The 22336-nt window shown below is 39.8% G+C and overlaps 1 protein-coding gene across 3 annotated transcripts in view; it reads right to left on the bottom strand.

Moving 5' to 3' along the window:
- The window catches only part of ITFG1 (integrin alpha FG-GAP repeat containing 1), an 83787-nt gene that overhangs the window by 15776 nt on the left and 45675 nt on the right, over window positions 1-22336 (bottom strand). For 2 of the 3 annotated variants that reach the window (XR_010608880.1, XM_065663605.1), the window contains exons 11-14: window positions 15486-15636; window positions 14937-15045; window positions 10400-10443; window positions 8838-8916 (exon numbers count right to left, since the gene is read on the bottom strand). Coding sequence is in view for 2 of the 3 variants with exons in the window: in XM_065663605.1 (XP_065519677.1) it covers window positions 8838-8916; window positions 10400-10443; window positions 14937-15045; window positions 15486-15636 (383 nt within the window). In the remaining variant the exon portion in view is untranslated. Of the gene's footprint in view, window positions 1-6419; window positions 7277-8837; window positions 8917-10399; window positions 10444-14936; window positions 15046-15485; window positions 15637-22336 lie in introns of those variants that run through there. The other variant, XM_065663606.1, reaches the window with a different exon arrangement.

Here is a 22336-nt window from a genome sequence, read left to right as displayed (position 1 = left end):
TTTCCATGTAGGAACAATGCTTTCTATTGTTTCTTTAAACAGAACTGATAATGTGTGATATGGGATTTATGATCAGTCTAGTCGAACCAACAAATAGAATCACAATACTGATATTGTTCACTCAGTTTAAATAAGCTTATGTTGTGGAATAATAGAGCAGAACATACAAAATAATTACACAGAGTTGAAAAACTAATGGAAACTGATTACAAACTTGTGGTCTCCTGAAGCACTATTCTTTTTTTTAATTATTTTATTATGCTTTTCTTGACAAAGTATCATTTACATTTAAGTAGTCCGTTAAAGCCACTCAGATTAATTCAAAATGCAGTAGTAGTATTTAGACTTTCAAAAGTCCCCCAAATTAATTTTGTTAGAGGACTGCATAGTTAAATGTATTTTCATGAATGAAAATGTTGTGTCGTGATTTCTCCCGGTTGCTATATTTTCCTCTAATTTGCAAAATGATGCATTTATCAGAAGATTTAGTACGTTCACCAAAGTAGTAACTGAAGATATTTGTGGAATAAACCGAATCTATCAGAGTGAGAAAATATAGCAAGGTGTTGCTTTGTTTTACACACACATTCTTTGTACCTGTGACAATGTAGGCAGCTCTTCTGGTAAAAAATGCTTCATTGTGTAAAACACAGGATCTGAGTTGTAGCCACTAGTCTCAGATTTGTATCTAAGTTCTTCTGTACTATCATCTACCTTAATACTGAGGTCAACACATGAATGACTGCTTTTTATAGATTAGATACACATGCTTCCTAGAAAACCTTGAAAATTATTCCAAAAAGCTACCTGCAGAAGTTGCATGAGTTGCTGTGTAGCTGTAACCAACATGCCTGCAACAGCTGGAGTAGGACAATGCCAGTTCAAGAGCTGGGTGACATTTCACAGTGAACATGCCTCACTCAAGCAGCACCACTACAGTGCTATTTACTTTACAGTGATTATTGGTATTGTGCTACATTGCATATGGATGTGTTTCTCCATCTTTTGAAGCTGGCAGCTCCTTAATTTATTTGAAAATATGTCAGAGAGAGTTACTGCAAAAGAAAGGGAAAATATAACTAATAGTAATGAAATACCTACGTAATATGCATAGGAATGTACAAAGCAGCTTTCAGAAGGAAAAACAAAATCCCAGCTCCTCCAAACTTGAAAGATTGGAGAATATGATTTCTTTGGCTTTAGTTGAAAGCTTTACTTCAGTTGCCCTGTTATCACTTTTAGAGTTGTCTAATTTGTTAAATTAGTTGAAATTTGAATGGTTGAAGTTTGGTAATATTGCACGCAACATTACCAGATCACACAATTTTTCCAAACAAGAGTTACACAGAACACACTAGCGGGGCATTCTCACCTATAGCAACTAGAAAGCCCCTTTTAACAAAATCCAGCTATTCAATTATTAAATTATTCCAGCTTGTTTCATGAATATATTCTTCTTTCTATATAGCAGAATTCGACATAACGAGTCTCGAATAGTCAAATGGCTATTAAGCTTATTTTGCTTTTGTCTAGTACATACTGCAGTGTTTATTTTTAAATTCATTAGTATAATAGCTGCTAGACATTTGTGTTCACCTCACAATCCAATTTGGCTTCACAGTATGAGAACTCAATGTAGCATCAGGGAAGAGTAAGCAGCTTTCAAAAAACCAGAGGGCACAACTTCACAGTATGTGAAAGGTCATTCTGCCATGGAAGGCTTAAAAGAAAACGAAGCAAAACCAGCAAAATGAAAGAGCTCTGAAGTAGCAATTGCAAAGGTTATCATTAATCCATAAAGCTTCAGTCATACAGATGCTTGAACAAGTCATGATTTGATCCATATAAGCCATTCAATGAATCTATTCTTATGATAATACTACACCTACGTATGGATGTTTACCTTGGAGTAAACCTTAAACATTTATTGTTTTGTAGTTCAGGGCCCACAGGATTAATGTATTTGGTAGACACAAACTGCAACTATGGTCCTATTTATTTCAAAATCTATCAGCATATTTTTACTTTAAGAAAATTAAGAATGCCTGTAGCACAGGCTGAAATACAGAAGACATTCCCCCTTTCTAAGTTGAAGTGGAAAAGTGAAACAATACATTAACCTTAAGCTTCAGCCAGGCTCGGCCTGGTTTGTACAATCACAACAGTTCATCTGGTACATTCAAGCCACATGGTAAATAAAAAAATCTGGATACAGAGACATTGTGCAAAATAACAGCCTTCCCCATGGCCCTACCACAGAGATGGCAAAAGGGAGCTGCAAGTGTTCATGCCTCAGGCTTCTCTCCACATGCCAAGGGGACCGGCAGCACTGCTGCGGTTATGGCAATGCACAGCTACCAGTCTTACCCTTCTGTCTGCCTGTGCAAACAGGCAGGCTTCCAGGCTAGGAATTCCTACAGAGAGAAAGAGAAGCTATTGGAGGGTTCAGATGTTACACAGAAGAGGGAGAAAGCTAACAGGAAGACAGAAAAAAATGAGTTATGAAAGGAAACAGGTATCAGAAGGAAAACCAGGGTAAAAAGATGATGATGGCTAAAGGCAGCCTGATGTTCATAGCATGAAGTCCCTACAGGTCTACCCCGTCATTTGACTTGGTCAGCCCTTGACCAGACAACACTGCAATAACAAATTTAAAATGCCTGTCTTGTGCTGGTGCTACAGTATGAAACTGCCCTTGTGCACGTTCTGAAGACATTTCAGTAAACTATCAGCTGCTCCATATTAAATTTAAAATATCTGATCTTACTTAAGCTGTTCTGGGTCCACAAGGACATTAGTTCTAAGAAAATCAGTCTGTGTTATTGGTAATAAAATAAACTAAGTAGGTAGCCTTCTAAAGAAAAGATAAAGGATATTGAGGTGCTGGAGTGGGTCCAGAAAAGGGCAATGCAGATGGTAAAGGGCCTGGAGCACAAGTCTCATGAGAAACAGCTGAGGGAACTGGGGGGGGGTTTAGTCTGCAGAAGAAAAGGCTCAGGGGAGACCTTACTGCTCTACAACTATCTAAAAGGAGGTTGTACTGAGGTGGGGTTGGTCTTTTCTCACAATTTACAAGTGGTAGAAGAAGAGGAAACAGCCTCAAGCTGCACCAGGGGAGGTTTAGACTGGATATTACAACAATTTCTTCCCCCAAAGGGTGGAAAGGCATTCGAACAGGCTGTCCAGGGCACTGATGAAATCACCATCCCTGGAGGTCTTCAGAAAAAACATGTAGATGAGGACCTTATTAACATGGTTTAGTGGTGGCCTTGCCAGTACTGAGGGAATGGTTGAACTTGATCTTAAAGGTCTTCTCCAGCCTAGTCGATTCTGATTCTATGATCTACCTGGACTTGTGCAAAGCATTTGACACTGTCCCACACGACATCCTTCTCTCTAAATTGGAGAGATATCAATTTGATGGATGGACCACTCGGTGGATAAACAACTGGCTGGACGGCCACACACAAAGAGTTGTGGTCAATGGCTCCATGTCCGGCTGGAGACCAGTAATGAGTGGTGTCCCTCAGGGATCGGTGTTGGGACCGGTCTTGTTTAACATCTTCATCGCTGACATGGACAGTGGCACTGAGTGCGCCCTCAGCAAGTTTGCCGATGACACCAAGCTGTGTGGTCTGGTTGATATGCTGGAGGGAAGGGATGCCATCCAGAGGGACCTCGACACGCTTGTGAGGTGGGCTGATGCCAACCTTATGAAGTTCAACCATGACAAGTGCAAGGTCCTACACCTGAGTCGGAGCAACCCCAGGCACAGCTACAGACTGGGCAAAGAAGAGATTCAGAGCGGCCCTGCGGAGGACTTGGGGGTGCCGGTCGATGAGAAAATGAACATGAGCCGGCAGTGTGCGCTCGCAGCCCAGAAAGCCAACCGTATCCTGGGCTGCATCAAAAGGAGCGTGACCAGCAGGTCGAAGGAGGTGATTCTGCCCCTCTACTCTGCTCTTGTGAGACCTCACCTGGAGTATTGTGTGCAGTTCTGGTGTCCTCAACATAAAAAGGACACAGAACTGCTGGAACAAGTCCAGAGGAGGGCCACGAGGATCATCAGGGGACTGGAGCACCTCCCGTATGAAGACAGGCTGAGGAAGTTGGGGCTGTTCAGCCTGGAGAAGAGAAGGCTGCGTGGGGACCTAATAGCAGCCTTCCAGTACCTGAAGGTGGCCTATAGGGATGCTGGGGAGCGACTCTTCGTCAGGGACTGTAGTGACAGGACAAGGGGTAACAGGTTCAAACTTAAACAGGGGAAGTTTAAATTGGATATAAGGAGGAAATTCTTTCCTGTTAGGGTGGTGAGACACTGGAATTGGTTGCCCAGGGAGGTTGTGAATGCTCCATCCCTGGCGGTGTTCAAGGCCAGGTTGGATAAAGCCTTGTGTGGGATGGTTTAGTGTAAGGTGTCCCTGTCCATGGCAGGGGGGTTGGAACTAGATGATCTTGAGGTTCTTTCCAACCCTAACAATTCTATGATTCTATGATTCTGTGATCACTGGGACCCTGCATTTTAGCCAAGGTTACAACTGTTAACAAATAGAGCTCTATAGCTGTCAGAATATTATTAGAAATTTCGTAGAAGCCAATAAAAGCCTGGAAATGCACACGCAGAGCTGAAAATCTAGGTTGACAAGCATTCTTAACTGTAGCGTCTCCTGAAAATAACAACTCCAAAAAGAATGGGGACTGCAGAAGGCAGATAGCAGGAAACTGATCACAAAGCATGACTTCAAACTTGAGTTTGCGTGCTTCTCCCAGATTTATAGCTGGCCCTGATCTGATCTTAAGTTTAGGATTACTTAAACATTTGAAGAAGCTGTTGCTATTGAATTTACTCTTGGAGAGAATAGGTCTGTGGACATGTTAACTGCAGATGTAAGACCCAGTACTTCTCAATTCTAATGCTCATTTTGGCAGTTACTATTCCTTGTAGCTAATTTAACATTTCTTGTAAGATTACAAGTGAATTGAGCAATGTGAAAGTAACAGCACAGAATGTGGTAATTATTATTCTGTTATCTTTTAAGAACATAGTGGAGTGTTAATAGAAGAGAAAATAACAATGCTTTAAAAAAACCCCTTGTAATTATGCAAATTTCCTGTAGTTAAGGCTTGGCAGATCAGAGAACCTTACAGTGAATGAGGTAAGGATGGCTATATGTGCCTTTGTAGCTTACTCTCTGCACAAATATTGCATACATGAAAGATACCAGAACTAAAGACCTGTAGAATTAGGAAGATCAGAAGGATGGTGGACATTTCTTTCAGTATGGCTGATTTTAGTTCAGGCCTAGAAGGAAAACTCAGGGTGACAGGATAGTTTGGTTTTAGTGGTCCAGCCTACACCTGCTGTTCTGCTAAGACCAGCGGTAAAGAAAACAGTGTAAGATGACGTGGGCAGGGGAAATGAATAGTAAGCACTATTTTCATTAGAAAAATCCTATGTTATTATTCACCTTACTTCTTGAGAAAGAGACTAATTGCTTAAAAAATTCCGATTATCAACCATCAGATTATCTCACTATTTCTTTTATAGAATTAAAAGCTTCAAATACACATACAGTTTGTCCATGATATTATATAAGGAATGCAAATAAGTTGATGAGAATTAGTTTTAAAACAGTATTTTCATGCCATACTTTTGAAAACTTCAATGAGGAAAAGATGGTTTTTAGGTTTATACATGGCTCAAAAATGCATGTGGGTCTGGTACTGCCCACCAGTAGACATACAAAATGTGGCTTGAAGTATTTCTTGATAGTCAAATAGAATATGATTCTGATGTAGCAGACTGTTTTTCAAGATAATTAGGCCTGTAATTCTAGTTAGAACATGTACTGAATTTTACAAGTAGCACTTGTAAAAGAATCAAGTTTAGATACAAACTTAATTGTTTCAGATAACGTGACTATGAAAAGTTCTTGCAGGAATTACACAGACTCAAAAAAAATCTGTTAACATACTACAGTTGAGACAGTGATCAAAGACAGTATTAGGAAATTCCCTTTAGCAATACTATTAGGGTCATAAATGCACTTGGAATTCATTACTGTTATTTCCCAGTGCCAAAACAGGAAACGAAATTCATCATGATTGGACTCTGTTAGGTTCTTATTATCGTAAATACGGTAGCAATGAAGATGAATGGTACTATAGTAGTATAAAATCATATTTGATAGCTGTTTCTTCGAGTAAATTTTAAAAACATTGCACTTCTAAGCACTACCCATCCCCCAAAAGAACTCCGCAAAACAACCCACGAAAAACCCAAACCCTAAAGATAATGGTTAATAAAAACATTTTTGTTCTTGGAAGAGAGAACTGGAAAACAGAACCTCTGTGCATTCTTTCATGACACAGAGGTCTGTAGCTGGAAGAACATCTTTATTTTGTCATTGATTATAAGTTTGCTTAAATAGTAAGTGCCAAAAGGTCAAATATACACAAAACAAACCCATCTAAACTTGTATTTCCTCAAAGTGGGGTTTAGAATCAGTTTAGACTGCTGTGAGTTATTTAATAGGTATTCTGCACTTGAAATCCCACAAATCCATTATTTTGTCATATTCTGATTAAAATTATGCCAATGTATATAAAGCAAATTTATTTTAAAAAACAGCACGCAACTTATCATTCAGGTATGCCAAATTTCAGTCTTCTACAGTAACTATATATATCCCAAATCTAAATATTTTTAAAAGTCTAATAATAGAAATTCTACTAGCTGTCAGACATGATTTTTTAAGCTCATTCTATGAGTTAACTTAAAACATCAGATTTCTAAGTTTGAGACTGTGCTAATTACAAGTAAGCAAGAGTTAAAAAATTCTCTGATTACATGAACAATGAAACTAAATTAGTATAATCAGGTCTAAGCAAAGGTTATGGGGATTTTTTTGTTTGTTTTGGTTTTGTTGTTTTGTTTGTTTACTTTATATATAACCATTTCATAGCACTTTCCTAAAGAAGAAAAAAAAGAGTCAGTTTGATGGTTTTACTAATGTGTTTCTTCTCTAAGCCTCACCTTTTTTGTTACTTAGGCAGTTATTCATCAGAACTGTATTCTGCAATAACATAGTTATTAGGGGCCAGAAATAACAAAACAGCCGCATACTGAAGTAAGCTTCCCATCCATACGAATCCAGGCTTTTGAGGTCGGAGAAAGATCCTGTGAAGGCCTTTACTGGTGTCTTCTGACATGGTTAACAAGATTGGACTGCACCATGACTTGGCTGACAAAGCTCACAAGCCTTCATCTTGGTAACTGGCAATGAGGAGAGATGCCAGTTGTTACTCACCAGAGCTGGCTGCCTAAGGGTGTGGGTTGAGTCCTTTAAGGGATCACAGTGTAACTAGAAATCTTGTCTTGGGAAGCTAAGTAAACTTGTAAGCTCTTTTTAAATTTACTTTATGCAGAAAACCTTCAGACCAATGAAGCTGAGTATACAATTGGCAGGACGTTAATTAAAATTAATTTGTGCAATAATTAGGAAAAATACTCTGCATTTTCCTGTTAGCATTAGTTATTTGTCTGATTAAAATGTAGGCTAATGTGTTCAAGCTTTCACACCCGTATTTCAGCATGTACAAATACAGAAGTAATACAGAATATCAGGTTTGTATTTCATAACATCTTTCTTTTTTTCTAGGGTGGAATTAACAGTCCTCAGCACAGTATTCAACGTGAGAGCATTATCACGGATTTAGGACCTTAACATGTTAGCAATTTTTCTCCCTAAATTATTGCTATTCTTTAAATTAGTGTTATATGGAATACAGTTTTCCCAGTGAACTATGGGAATCTTTTATTAAACCTGAGTTTAATTAGAAATAAGACTTGAGTGACAGATGAAGATGACCGCCACTATTGAGCTCAAGTCAGAATGGTATAACTTACAGACATGCATATTCCAACCAGGTTTTGGCTTAAGAGTTTGGGATTTTTTTCCTTAAGAAGTGAATCCATTATGTTCCTAAGTTTACCAGTCATATATTAGACCAACGGACTACTTAGCAGTCACCTATGTCTTCTAGGAACCACTAGTAAAACTCCAGAAAGCAGCATAAACCTTACGATATTCTACCATTAGAGACTACTTGAACCATCCATGGCCTAATGGATTATTCTCTTTTCTGTATCCTTTTTTTTTTTTTTTTTGACTCATGTAAACCATGGCATCTGCAACATCTCATGCAATTAAACCTCTAGTTAGGCTACAAGTTGTATGTAGTACTGCTGCTTTCCATTTATTTTGACCGTTACCTTAATGACTTTTGATACCTTGCAGTTCTTGTGTTATGTGAAAGGATGGAGCCATTCCCTCTATCTTCCTCATGATTTTATAGATGCCTGTTAGCCTGCCAGATATAGTGAACAACTTCATGAAAGTACATCTTGTGTTTACTAAGTACTGTGTTGATTCTTTTTCATGTGGCTACAAGATTTTATTTAGGTATTTGAGGCCACTGTTGTTTCTTAGTATGTAATTACTAAGTAACCAATAGAAAAAGTAAGTCATTAGGATCTTAAGCTATTTTACAAACTGATGATGTACCCAATGATTTTTCAGATTGGGTAAGATAAAGCCAACTGTTCAAACTCAAATTGCATGAGACAGAAGAAAATATAATGCAATTGTACTGTTTCTAATAAATATGCAATTGGTAAAGAAAGAAGAGGAAGTTAGGGAGTTTTGGCCTTGTAACTGAAGATACAATTCAAAACTAGTCCCATTTCACTCTGTAAACTTCTTCCCAACTCTTCAGGTTGCTGATATGCATACATAGACAGACCATGCCATGTGCATTCTCATTGTGAGACTTACCTGACCCGTTTTTCAGGTATCCATTTGCATCTACAGTAGTATACATGATGTAAGGACCAGGCTGATTAACACCGAAAGGCTACAGGGAGAAAGAAAAAAAAAAATAAAACAAGAAAAAAACCCAACAGAATAGGCGAAGTTTTAGGAATGGAGAAAGCTATATTAAAGGTATAGTAATAAAATAATAAACAAAAAAAATATTTTTAGATTAATGATTTCCTTTTGATATGGATAATTTCAAAATTTTGGAACAGTTTTGGTCAGAGCATTATATGGAAATTCATTTTCACCCTAAAGCTAATTAGTTGGCTAAGTAATACTCAGTTTCTCATGAAGAAAGCAATACTATTCAGTCCTCTGGCAAAAGGTTTAATGTTTCTTTGGAAGTTACAAGTAAAATGAAAAAACCTAAAAATTTAAAGAAATAATTGCATGTTCTGAAAAAGAATAACTCATTTCATACTGCATGAGAGAATGCACTATCTTGATGGTCTTTCTGTACTGAAAAATATTATATAAATTCAAAATCTTGTTATTATTTAGCCATTTTTTATTTAATTCATGCAAGCAGCTGAATAATTACTTGTCGAGTACCGATATCTATTTTAAGCAGATCTCTTGAGGGAGAAAATGCACTTAAACATCAAAGTACAGTTATGAGTAAAAAATAAATTAAAAAAATGAAAAAAGAAATCAAAGGGAGTTGTGGATTATGAGTGATAAACTATAACAAACACACCTACGAAGAAAAGAAAAGGGAACAAATATCTGCTGTGGTCTGGAAGGCAAGGGATGAGGGAGAGTTTTCCTTTTTTTTTTTTTTTTTTATCTAAATGCTCAATTGAAGCTGATATTAAAGCATCAAATTCAGAAAAGATCTTTCAAGTGAATTACAGAAAGAACACTAAAAGAAGAGATGATAACACGTTTCACACCATGCGTCCAAAAATAGTAAGTTCTAAACCATCAGGGTAAGTGATAATGATGAGAGATGGCATCAAAGCCTGAAAAATCATGATTAGAATGAAATGTATGGAGACTGTAAAGGTGATGTTAATGCATATCTATGAAAGATAGTTAAATAAGGTGAAAAGTGGGTGTTTGGTTGTTAAGTTTTGTGTGGGTTTTTAAAAAAATTATTATTTTTGCACCAAGTTGCTGGTTTTGGCCATGATGTACATTATGTTACCTTCTGACAGAAAACTTCTATTACAGTGGAGGCAACAGTGTTTCAATGAACTTGATAATGAAAGCTTCACCACCATCTGTCATGAAGATTTGCTTTTTAAACCCTTTCTTTAGTTTTGTAATTAAGCTAATAATAGTATCAACCCTCCTTACTATTTTATATCAGAAATTAAACCCTGTCTTAAAGTAGGCTTGAAGAAAAAGCAGGTTCCATTTGAAGCAGGCTCTGTATTTTCAAGTCAAAACTGAATTTCATATTTTTGCAGAGCTGCGGAGCTAACACTAGCTTTGACTCCTCTAAGTTCCATTTTTAGGCAACTTTCCCAGTGAACTTATTTGAAGCTAAATAGTAACGCAAAGATAGTTACACTTACTGTTATTTTCCGAGGACAGTCATTAGAACAGAGGCCACTGAGAACTGGAAAAACAAAAAGTGATCTTGTAGTGTTTATAGTAACAAGCCATCCTACAAGCACTACCTCTGAATCTGTTAAAGTACAGTAATAGTGTCAAGTATCCATTAAAAAACACAAAGAAAATAAATATCTTTATATGACTTATGCTAATTTAGGTTAGATATTCGAAGGATGTTCTTCTCTGTGAGGGTGCTAAGGTGCTGGCACAGGTCATCCAGAGAAGCTGTGGCTGCCCCATCCCTGACAGTGTTCAAGGCCAGGTTGGACAGGGCTTGGAGCAGCCAGAGGAAAGTGTCCCTGACTGTGGCTGGGGGTTGCAACTGGATAAACTTTAAGGTCCCTTCCAACCAAAACCATTTGTGATACTACAAAAAAATTCCCAATCTGTTTGAAGCATACTTCTTTGCAGACATTAATCAGCTAATCACTGTTTTATCATATCTCACTGATTAACCACCTTCAAAAGCAGAGATTTGCCAGTTAAATTCCAGATGAAAACTTTTTTTAAATTGTGGACTATACATTTTATTCATTCTTCATTTCTAACTATTTAAAAATACTGGCAGAGATTCAGCTTTACTGTTTTAACTGCTAAAAAGGGAAAGGCTTTTCCTTCTATAAAAGGGATAGTTTCACAACTTGTTTTTACAACAAATCTTATTACCTATTTATTCTATAAATTCAAACAAAAATCCCATTATCTATTTCTTCTATGAATTCAAAGTATTATAAGCAGATGTGTAAAATGCTACTTAATATCTAAAGCCTATGGCAGTTGTTCAGTTACTTTTCTAAAACTTAATAGTTTCAAAAATCAGTTACATTACAGAAATACTTCATAACAGTTATTTATGATCTATATGAGAGACAAGTAAAGCCATCTGTTCTGTAACATAGAACATTGTGTCGCATGAGTATTAGAACATCAGTACTAAAATGGCTTTAAAACAAACAACACACACAATAATCTAAGGTGTCACTCTGATCCAGCAGCTCAATGGGTATGAGCAGGGAAGAGCATACAGACCCGGCAGTACAAAAGCCAAGCGAAAACGTAACCTCTCCATGAATTATGGTATCTGGAAGCAAGTGTGGCAGAGAGGAAAAAAAAGATGTTTGGACCAGATCTGAGGGCAGGTCATCCTAGCCACCAGTAGTTTTTTAAAGCATTTTATGTATACTATAAGGCACAATGGAATTTTGGGTACAAAATGTTTGGGGACAGTGAAATACTAAAAAGCACACTTCAGATATTCACAGTGTAATAGTCTGATTAGAAATCATTCCCTGCTAGGGTCAGAAATGACAGCATTCTAGTAAAGGAGTGTTTCTAATATTCTGTGTGCAAATATTTACAAGGAGTCCCAAATTACCGTTCTTTGCCTATGATTTAAAAACTTTGAAATCTCCAAATACACAAACCCCTAGTATTGTTATACAGTCTGAACCTGAAACCTGAGCAGGTAAGAGAATGTGTGACAAAGTAGAATCTGAAGTCTATATTTATCTACAAATAGACTTTTTAAGCTCTAAGCTTATTTTGTATGTTATACATAGGTGTCTACGCAAGTGGAACCAGCTGTTCACATTTTGATTCAAAATGGCATGCTGCAATTTGCTGTTCAGTTTTACTACTGGAACAAATAATCTGGCCAAGTACATTTGACATCAGCTGTAATAAGCAAACTGCTCTCATTGTCCATATGTCAAATAAGGGAACACAATACATTTATTGATACAGTAACTTACACTAAGCATGTTTTGTTAGTGTCCGGGGTTCAGCAGTAGCAGTCATTTTTTCTCCTTCTTAGTAGATGGTGCAGTGCTGTGTTTTTGACTTTCAGCCTGGGAACAGTGCTGATAACACTGATGATTTTAGTTGCTGCCCAGTAATGTTTACTCTGACCAAAGACTTTCTGAGTCTCATGCTCTGCCAGGGAGGAGGGGAAGCCACAAGGAAGCAGAGACAGGACACCTGACCCAAACTAACCAAAGAGGTATTCCATACGTCATGCTCACTATACAAACTGGGTGCAGTTACCCAGAAGGGTTAGATCACTGCTTGGGTCTGGCTGGACATCAGTCAGTGGGTGGTGAGCAGTTGTATTCTCTCCCCTTGTTATTCCCCTTATCATTCTTATTATTGGTGGTAGCAGCAGTGGTTTTGGGTTATACCTTAGCTACTGGACTGTTCTTATCTCAACCCATGGGAGTTACATTCTTTTGATTCTCTTCCCCAACCCTCTGGGAGTGGGAGAAGGAAAGGGGCGAAGTGAGTGAATGGCTGTGTGGTACTGAGTTACCAGCTGTGCTTAAACCACGACAGTTGGAAATACTCTCCCTGGAGTCATAGTAAAAATATTTTTAGACCACTTATTAATTCCCTTTTCCTGTGGTTTCTATGCAAAAATACACTCTGAAAGAGTACTGAAAAAATGCTTGTTCCAGTTTTTGATTTACACAGGCTGAATCAAAAAGCATTTTGCAAAGTACTCCTTTCCCCATTAAAATATCACACAGTTGGTTATAATTCTAATATGGCTTTGTGAAGTGTGAGATTTTTCTAGAGGATTATATGCATGCTTGTGTGAATTCCACTACCCATACACAGTCATATTTAAAAGAAGGCTTCCATCTATAACAAATCATTATAGGGTATTACTATGAAAATAAAGCTCAGGCTAAGGAGAAAGTAATAAATGCATCAGCCACCAGTAGCAGCTGCTGTTCTGTTTATCCACAACACGTGCTTAGAAGGATTAGATGCATTTAAATAACATCAAGGAAAATACAGTTTTGAAAGTGAACCTCTACTTGTTCCTACTTAGCTTTGTCCCTGGAAGCTTATGAACAACCTGATTTTTCACTCGTTTTCAAAAAATTGACGAAGACACAATCAGGTCAAAGCTTAACACCTTTGCAACTGAAGAACACAGTGGGGTATGTGATTTGAGAACCTAATTACACTCAATTACAAATATCATAATCTAACTCTAGCCTTTTAAGCCACGTCTTTCATTACTTCACACACCCTTGCCATGTTCACTGCCATTCTATACTTTTACATTGTGTTTTGTGCCATGTGGCCCTTTAAGCCTGAAACCACCGAACTGATTCACATGTGGAAATAAACTGGCTCTTGTAACAGATCACACAGTATAAGCAAAATATATGCCATGCCAGTCATCACTGAAATGAAACCAGCCCATTTTGTACTAGATTCTGCATTATTTCCAGATGATAGAGAAAAGAACTCCAGTAAAGTAGGCTTGATATGACAGAGGTAAAGCAGTCCCTGCTGGAAAGCAAATCTGCAGCCACTGAAGGCACAGACGAAAATAAGTGCAGTTGGCTATAGTTTCTTGCCAGGTTTCTGAAAACAGGCAAGATAAAAATGCAGTCATTGCAGGCAAACAAAGCATGCTCCTTCAAGTGTATATTGTTGCAATTTCTTCCTTTCTGTTTCACTATGCCATAAATACGTGCAAACATAATTATACTTTTCCTCAAATCATCAATTTATTAAATCTTCCTTCAAATTTTAAATAGCATAAAAAAAAATCTATGCTGAAGTTAGATATGCGCAGATCTAATACTACTTTTACATTGACATTATGTGAATGTATTGTACAAAAGGTTCGTGGAAGGGGCCCCATAAGCTCAGTAGCTCAACCCTTTCCCTCAAAACCAATTAAAGACACTATATAATTTATTAATCTAGCTGTCAGGACATCTAACGTTGGTAACTGCAGTTTCTCTAGGAATTTATGTTAGTACTTCGCAAAGCTGCCATTGAGCAAATTATTCTTACTGTTTACTTTTCATAGTCTGTTTCTTTATGTTGTATCCTGCATGGACACACAGGACATTCTTCTCCTATTGTTAGGCATCATCATGGGCTGAAGACATGGACATTTCTCTTTTAGGCTGAATAACTTGGTTCCATGTACTTTTTCCCTACAGATCGTATTTTAAAACAGTTAAATTCTTGGTTCCTTCAGAAGCCAGCTGAGAAATGAGTTTTTAAAGACCTAGTATCTGTCTTAAGCATTTTGCTGGGATGGAGAAGGAAAGGTCCAGGATGAAAGAAAAGTTTAGCCTGCCTCTAGTTACTGAGTGAAATCAGAGATCCAAAAACCAAACCCAAAATCAAAACCACATTGGGGAAACGATAAACGCTTATTTAAAGGTTAACACTTATCAGGTCAACAGTGATATTAAACACCAGCAAAAGTATCGAAAACAGTGGTCAGAATTACTTTGAATTTTAGTAAGTACACTAAAACAAAAACAAGAAAAAAAAGTTGAAATGAAATAAACCAAATTTATCTCACCTCAGATTCTGCAACAAGGCTTCTGCAATCCCTAGTATCTTCCACTCTGTTTTTAGTTTTGTAGAACTATCAGCCAGATCACTACCATAATGCTCTCATATACAGAGACTCAAATGATCACATACTTCTCATTTTGACTTGATTATACAGTGATAACTTACCAATAACTTTAACAAAATAGGCATCTGCTTCAAAGTTATTTTTTAATGTATGGATAGCAAAGTCCCTGTTGGAGTAGCCTTTGCTTAACACAATGATATCCAAAATTCCCTAGGAGAAGAAAAACATTTATGTTAGAAAGCTGATTTACTCTGGGTAATATCTAAATTTAGCAAAAAATTCCGTTCGAAATGCAAAGAAAAAAAGACTAAAGTGTGTGCAGCAAAGTTGTCACTTTTGCACCTTTGCTATTATTTTAGGATCTTTCAAATCGCATGAATCTATGGCAATCAAGAACAGAGTGCTCCATCCACATGTAACCAGGACCATTCATGTGGTCTGTGGCTTCTTTCTTGCTGTTGAAGAGGGCAGTCCAAGGAGAGCATAATGAGGGTCAGTTAACTTTTAGAGCGATGGGCTGCCGCAAACTGCTCACCTGCCAGGGAGCACCTCAAAAGCCCAAACATTTCTAAACAGAAGTCTGCCAGTGGCACAGACAGATACAGCAACACAGAGAGATGCTGTCTGCTGTAGAAAAGGGTTGAACTTACATCCTCGTATATGTCGAAGAAGGTTGCTACCACCGCATCCTTGATTTGATTTAGATCCGAGAGCTCCCAAAAAACTTTAAACATGCGATGTACACTCTTGCAGCTTATGTTATTGCATGGGACATTTTCTAGTAAAAATGCCTGTTGATTGCTGTAAAACACATACATATATATGTATAAAACAACTTACTTGATATGCAAAGTCTAAATAATAGACATTACCAAAAATTGTAAGTAAGCACTTTAAGTCTCCAGAAGTTAAATATAATAAAAGCAAAGCTAACAGCCACTGAATAGTTTAAAATCCATTAGAATCATAGAATAGTTAGGGTTGGAAAGGACATCAAGATCATCTAGTTCCAACCCCCCTGCCATGGGCAGGGACACCTCACACTAAACCATCCCACACAAGGCTCCATCCAACCTGGCCTTGAACACTGCCAGGGATGGAGCATTCACAACCTCCCTGGGCAACCAATTCCAGTGTCTCACCACCCTAACAGGAAAGAATTTCCTCCTTATATCCAATCTAAACTTCCCCTGTTTAAGTTTTAACCCTTTACCCCTTGTCCTGTCACTACAGTCCCTGACGAAGAGTCGCTCCCCAGCATCCCTATAGGCCACCTTCAGGTACTGGAAGGCTGCTATTAGGTCCCCACGCAGCCGTCTCTTCTCCAGGCTGAACAGCCCCAACTTCCTCAGCCTGTCTTCATACGGGAGGTGCTCCAGTCCCCTGATGATCCTCGTGGCCCTCCTCTGGACTTGTTCCAGCAGTTCTGTGTCCTTTTTATGTTGAGGACACCAGAACTGCACACAATACTCCAGGTGAGGTCTCGCAAGAGCAGAGTAGAGGGGCAGGATCACCTCCTTCGACCTGCTGGTCACGCTCCTTTTGATGCAGCCCAGGATACGGTTGGCTTTCTGGGCTGCGAGCGCACACTGAAGCCGGCTCACGTTCATTTTCTCATTGACCAGCACCCCCAAGTCCTTCTCTGCAGGGCTGCTCTCAATCCCTTCTTTGCCCAATCTGTAGCTGTGCCTGGGATTGCTCCGACTCAGGTGTAGGACCTTGCAGTTGTCGTGGTTGAACTTCATAAGGTTGGCATCAGCCCACCTCACAAGCGTGTCAAGGTTCCTCTGGATGGCATCCCTTCCCTCCAGCATATCAACCGGACCACACAGCTTGGTGTCATCAGCAAACTTGCTGAGGGCGCACTCAGTGCCACTGTCCATTGTCAGCGATGAAGATGTTAAACAAGATCGGTCCCAACACCGATCCCTGAGGGACACCACTCGTTACCGGTCTCCAGCCGGACATCGAGCCATTGACCACAACTCTTTGTATGCAAAATATTAGTATATACATTAACTTTACAGACAGAATTACAACCACTATGTCATGCCTAACTTACAACCAATGAATACACTAAATAAATGGGTCCAAATCAGCAGAAATAATTTCAGTCACCATCAACTCAAAGGAGTGAACGCATGTATACTTTCTTCTGAAACAATTACAAGTGTACTTACCTGCCATCTTCCTTAATCTCTTCACGGTTCTTCAGCTTAAACAATACCTAAAAAGTGTCAGTGCTTTTTCATTATGTTAGGACAATCTCTTCCCACCCCAGCTCCATTAATCAATTGTCTTACACACTGAATGATGCTTTACACAAATTTAAGACTAAACCAAACCTCTGTTGATACGTTTTCTGTTGTTTCAAAGCAAAATCTAAAACACAAACCCCAACCTACTAGCACAGTAAGAATAGGACATGATAAACCAAATTGGACATTTGCTGACATACAACAAATAGAGAGAGAAAGATAGGCTGTAATACTTAAACGAGAAACAAGCCAACCAGAGTATGAGGTCTAGTACAGCAAAATCTCCCTTTCAAAGAATTTATATAATACATGCCCACTGGTCAGTGGCAGACCTTGGGTTTGTTCATGACTAACCCAATGACTAACAGCATCATACACTGTCTCTAACACCGTAACGTTACCACTCTCACTGGAATTGTGAAAATCTTCCAACTTTATTTACCAGGAGTCCCACTCCAGTCTGTATCCTGGGAGCCTGCTAGAATCCATCACTGCCTTGGCAATGGGAACAGATGAAGTTTGAAGCTTCCTCCTGTCTTTCTGGCGGCAGAGCCATGAGATAAAGTAGACAAGGTTCTGCAAAGCCAGCTAAACATGGCAGAGCCCAGGACAATAATCCAAACCAGTTCTTCATACTGACCTTGAACATACTGCTATTTCACAGTAGAAGGTTTTTTTTTCTGTATCTTAAAGGCATTCAGTGCTTCCAGGATGCAGTGTCACATGGGCACACACACCAGCATTCTCCTTAGGAAAGTTTTACTTTTCTTTGTTTCTATGGTATATTTCGGATACTTTGCTACTTGTAAGAATCATATCCTAAAACATTAATTTCTGAAAGAATCAGAGAAAGGCAAAACATTTTCTCTGAGAAAAAAGGTTTCCAACACTGAAGTAAAAGTTTCTTTGCCTCCTGCCAAGTTAATATTTCAGAATCTGCAATGGGAAAACCATAGGATTTCATTCTCTGTAAGATGTGTTAAAGGTAAATTGGGATATTTAAGTATTTCTCTCAAAACCTTCTTATCACATTTCTTAAGCTTCTGTGAAAAATACACAAGTCAGGCTTTTATTTTTCCGCTATATGCTTATTGAAGCTTAATAGGAATAACCCACTTTTTACTACTTCACTGTGAGAAGCAGGAGTATACTGACTAGTGTCTGGCCAAAATGAAACAGCAATCTGCGATATTTAAGACATCATATTGTCTCCATCTGAGAACTCATAATCATAACTTGAAAACGTTAAGTGCTCACATTCACTTCATGTACTGTGCAAATATTGTATCAGATTAACAAACTATAAGATAAAGTGACAACCTGAGCTAAGGAAATTGTTCTGATTTCTCTTTTTCCATCATCTTGACATACATTTCATTTTAAAATTCTGAGGAAGTTTTACAAATATGCTTTCTTTCAATTCACATTTTTTAAATTCACAGAAATTACTGTACTTGCAACCTTCCTCACATCAGTATATATAAACAGCCTCAGTGCTTTAAATGTCTATCTAGTTTTTGAGGTGAGCTATGCTCCAAGTTTCACTGAAGGCTGAACATACTGTAACCAGCTGTTTTTGTGCACAAACTTCAATTTTTTTCATGTGTGCTGCCAAGTGATTCCCACTTGACTCAATACAAGATAAACAATGAATGCTGAAATGAAACGTTAATAAATTATTTTAGGTTTTGATTATACAATAATGAACTGTCCTGGGTACAGCTGTAGCACTTATTTTTCTCCTTAGTAGCTGGTGCAGTGCTGTGTTTTCGACGTTAGTCTGCAAACAGTACTGATAACACACCGATGTTTTTAGTTGCTCAGTAATGTTTACTCCTATCAAAGACTTTCTCGTCTCATGCTCTGCGAGGGCAGAGGGGAAGCCAGGAGGAAGCAGAGACAGGACACCTGACCCAAACTAGCGAAAGGAGTATTCCATCCCACAGCGCATCATGCCTGGTATATAAACTGGGGGGAGTTACCCAGAAGGCCCAGATCACTGCTGGGGTCGGGCTGGATATTGGTTGGTGGGTGGTGAGCAATTGCCTTCTCTCCCCTTGTTATTCCCCTTATCATTATTATTATTGGTGGTAGCAGCAGTGGTTTTGGGTTATACCTTAGTTACTGGACTGTTCTTATCTCAACCTGTGGCAGTTAAGATTCTTTCCATTCTCCTCCCTGTCATGGTTTAAACCTAGCTGGTAACTCAGAACCACGCAGATGCTCCCCGACACTCTCCCCGCCCTCCTCCCCAACCCCCCCTTGCTCCCAGAGGCATGGGGAGAAGAACAGAGATAAAATACTGGCCACTTTTCTCATTCAGCAGTGTCCAAGGCCAGCTGGATGTCTTTCACCTCAGCAAACTGACTCGATTCACCCTCTCCTTCAGCAGTTTCTGCAACTTCTTGTTGGGGACTCCATACGGCTGCCTTCTGTTTCTGATGCTTTCCCACAATACGGCAGGACCCATCAGTAAACAAGGCATACTGCTTTACGCTTTTTGACAGTTTATTATATGATGGGACCTTTTCGGCATGCATCACCTCCTCCTCTGGTGACATTCCAAAATCTTTGCCCTCTGGCCAGTCCATGATGACTTCTAGTATGCCTGGACGACTGGGATTTCCTATTCGAGCTCATTGTATAATTAGTGCAGCCCACTTACTCCATGTAGCATCGGTTGAAAGATGTGTAGAGGATACGCTGCCTTTGAACATCCAGCCCAGCACGGGCAACCAGGGTGCCAGGAGGAGCTGTGTGTGCTTCAGTGCCAATCACTTCACAAGCAGCTCAAACCCCTTCATAGGCTGCCAGTGTCTCTTTCTCAGTTGGGGTATAGCTGGCCTTAGATCCTCTGTATTCCCGACTCCAGAGACTGAGGGGTCAACCTTGAGTCTCCCCTGGAGCTTTCTGCCAGAGGCTCCAGGTAGGACCGTTCTTTCTGGCTGCAGTGTAGAGCACATTCTTTATGTTTGGCCTGGTCCGGACTGGTCCAAGGGCTACTGCATGAGCTATCTCTCATTTAATTTGTTCAAAGGCTTGTTGTTGCTCAGGGTCCCATTTAAAATCATTTTTCTTCTGGGTCACATGATAGAGAGGGCTTACAATTGAACTGTAATTGATGTGCATTCTCCAGAACCCCACAGCACCTAAGAAAGCTTGTGTTTCTTTCTTATTAGTTGGTGGAGACATTGCTACATCTGTGGGGATCTGGTGATGACCATCTTGCCATTTTATTCCCCAAAATTGAACCTCCTGTGCAGGTCCCTTGACCTTACTTTCTTTTATGGCAAAACTGGCTTTTAGCAGGATTTGGATTATTTTTCTCCCTTTCTCAAAGACTTCTTTCACTGTACTGCCCCACACAATGATGTCATCAATGTATTGCAGGTGTTCCAGAGCTTGCCCCTGTTCCAGTGCAGTCTGGATCAGTCCATGGCAGATGGTAGGGCTGTGTTTCCACCCCTGGGGCAGTCGGTTCCAAGTGTACTGGATACCCCTTGAAGTAAAAGCAAACTGTGGCCTGCACTCTGCTGCCAAAGGAATTGAGAAAAATGCACTGGCAGTATCAATTGTGGCATACCACTTCGGTGCCTTTGACTCCAGTTCATACTGAAGTTCTAGCATGTCTCGTACAGCAGCACTCAATGGTGGTGTGACTTCATTCAGGCCACGATAGTCTACTGTTAGTCTCCACTCTCCGTTAGACTTTTGTGCTGGCCATATGGGGCTATTAAAGGGTGAGCGGGTCCTGCTGATCACTCCTGACTCTCCAGTCTACAGATCAGCCTATGGATGGGAATCAGGGAGTCTTGGTTGGTGTGATATTGCCACCAGTGCACTGTTGTGGTCACGACTGGCACTTGTTCTTCGACCTTCAGCAATCCCACAACAGAAGGATCCTCTGAGAGACCAGGCAAGGTGGACAGCTGCTTAATTTCCTCAGTCTCCAAAGCAGAATAGCAAAAGCCTATCAGTACCCTTTTGGGTCTTTGAAGTACACCCTCCAGAGGCAGTCTATGTCAAAGATGCATGGAGCCTCTGGACCAGTCACAATGGGTGCTTTTGCCATTTCCTCCCAGTCAGGCTGATTTCAGCCTCCAGTACAGTCAACTCTTGGGATCCTCCTGTCACTCCAGAAATATAAATGGGTTCCACCCCTTGACAGCTTGATGGCATCAGGGTACACTGTGCACCAGTATTTACTAGAGCCTTATAGTTCTGTGGGACTGACATGCCAGGCCATCTGATCCACACGGTCCAGTAAATCCAATCATCCCCTACCTTCAACTGACTGGAGGCAGGGGCCCCTAAAGTGATCACAACATTGGTCACTTACGTCTTGTAGACAGGACTAGTCTTCTTTATCACAGGAGCTGGAGTAAAAGCAGCTCTTCCACTCCATCTGGGAACCTGTTCACCAGAGACTGAAGCCGCAGCTTGCATGGGATGTTCATCCTTGACCTTTGTCCTCCTCTTTAATTCACACACCCGTTTCTCCAAAGCTGAGGTAGGTTTTCCATCCCACTTTCTCATGTCTTCTCCGTGATCCCGCAGGTAAAATTACAGGGTGGCCCATGGCATGTGCCCCCCCTGTGTCTTCTCTCTCAAGCACTAGAATGCCTTTTGTTAATAGCTGGGACGTTGGTACACGTTGGGAGCTGGACAGATTGGACAGATTGTCTCTCAATTGTTTGAACTCCTGGGACAGTTTTTCCACAATTGAAATGATGGAAGGGGTGAGATTGTCTTTGAACACTCAGAATTGACGAATCATTTAATCCACTGTTGGTGGTACTATGTCATTCCAGGTTACTGCTGCCAGTGAGTGGGCATATGATGATGGCGTACTCTGTGTAAATTTCTGCCACATGGGTCATGTACATTCGACTTCATCTGGATCTGCGGATGCATTCCCAACATCCAGCCTGTGATAGATCATCTCTACAGTAGCTGATTCCCTCAGAGACTGGATGCCTTTCTCTAGTGTGGTCCAGCTGGCTGAACAACTCATAACATCATCCTTGAATGGAAACTTTATTTCACAGCTGCTAAGAGCTGCCTCTGAAGGCTGAGGGACCATTTCTCTTTTGCAATTGCTTTGTCAGTTCCCCCTTCCCCAGCAAGTGATCCCCACTGCTTAGCTTCCCTACCTTCTAGTTTGTGACTGTCAACCCCATTGTCCCAGCACTGGAGCAACCAGGTGATGATGTGCTCCCCTGGAGAAAGCGTAAAATCTTTTC

Source organism: Lathamus discolor, chromosome Z (genome assembly GCF_037157495.1).
Source record: "Lathamus discolor isolate bLatDis1 chromosome Z, bLatDis1.hap1, whole genome shotgun sequence".
In the NCBI taxonomy this organism is placed as follows: Eukaryota; Metazoa; Chordata; class Aves; order Psittaciformes; family Psittacidae; genus Lathamus; species Lathamus discolor.
This window is presented reverse-complemented; position numbering and strand designations above follow the sequence as displayed.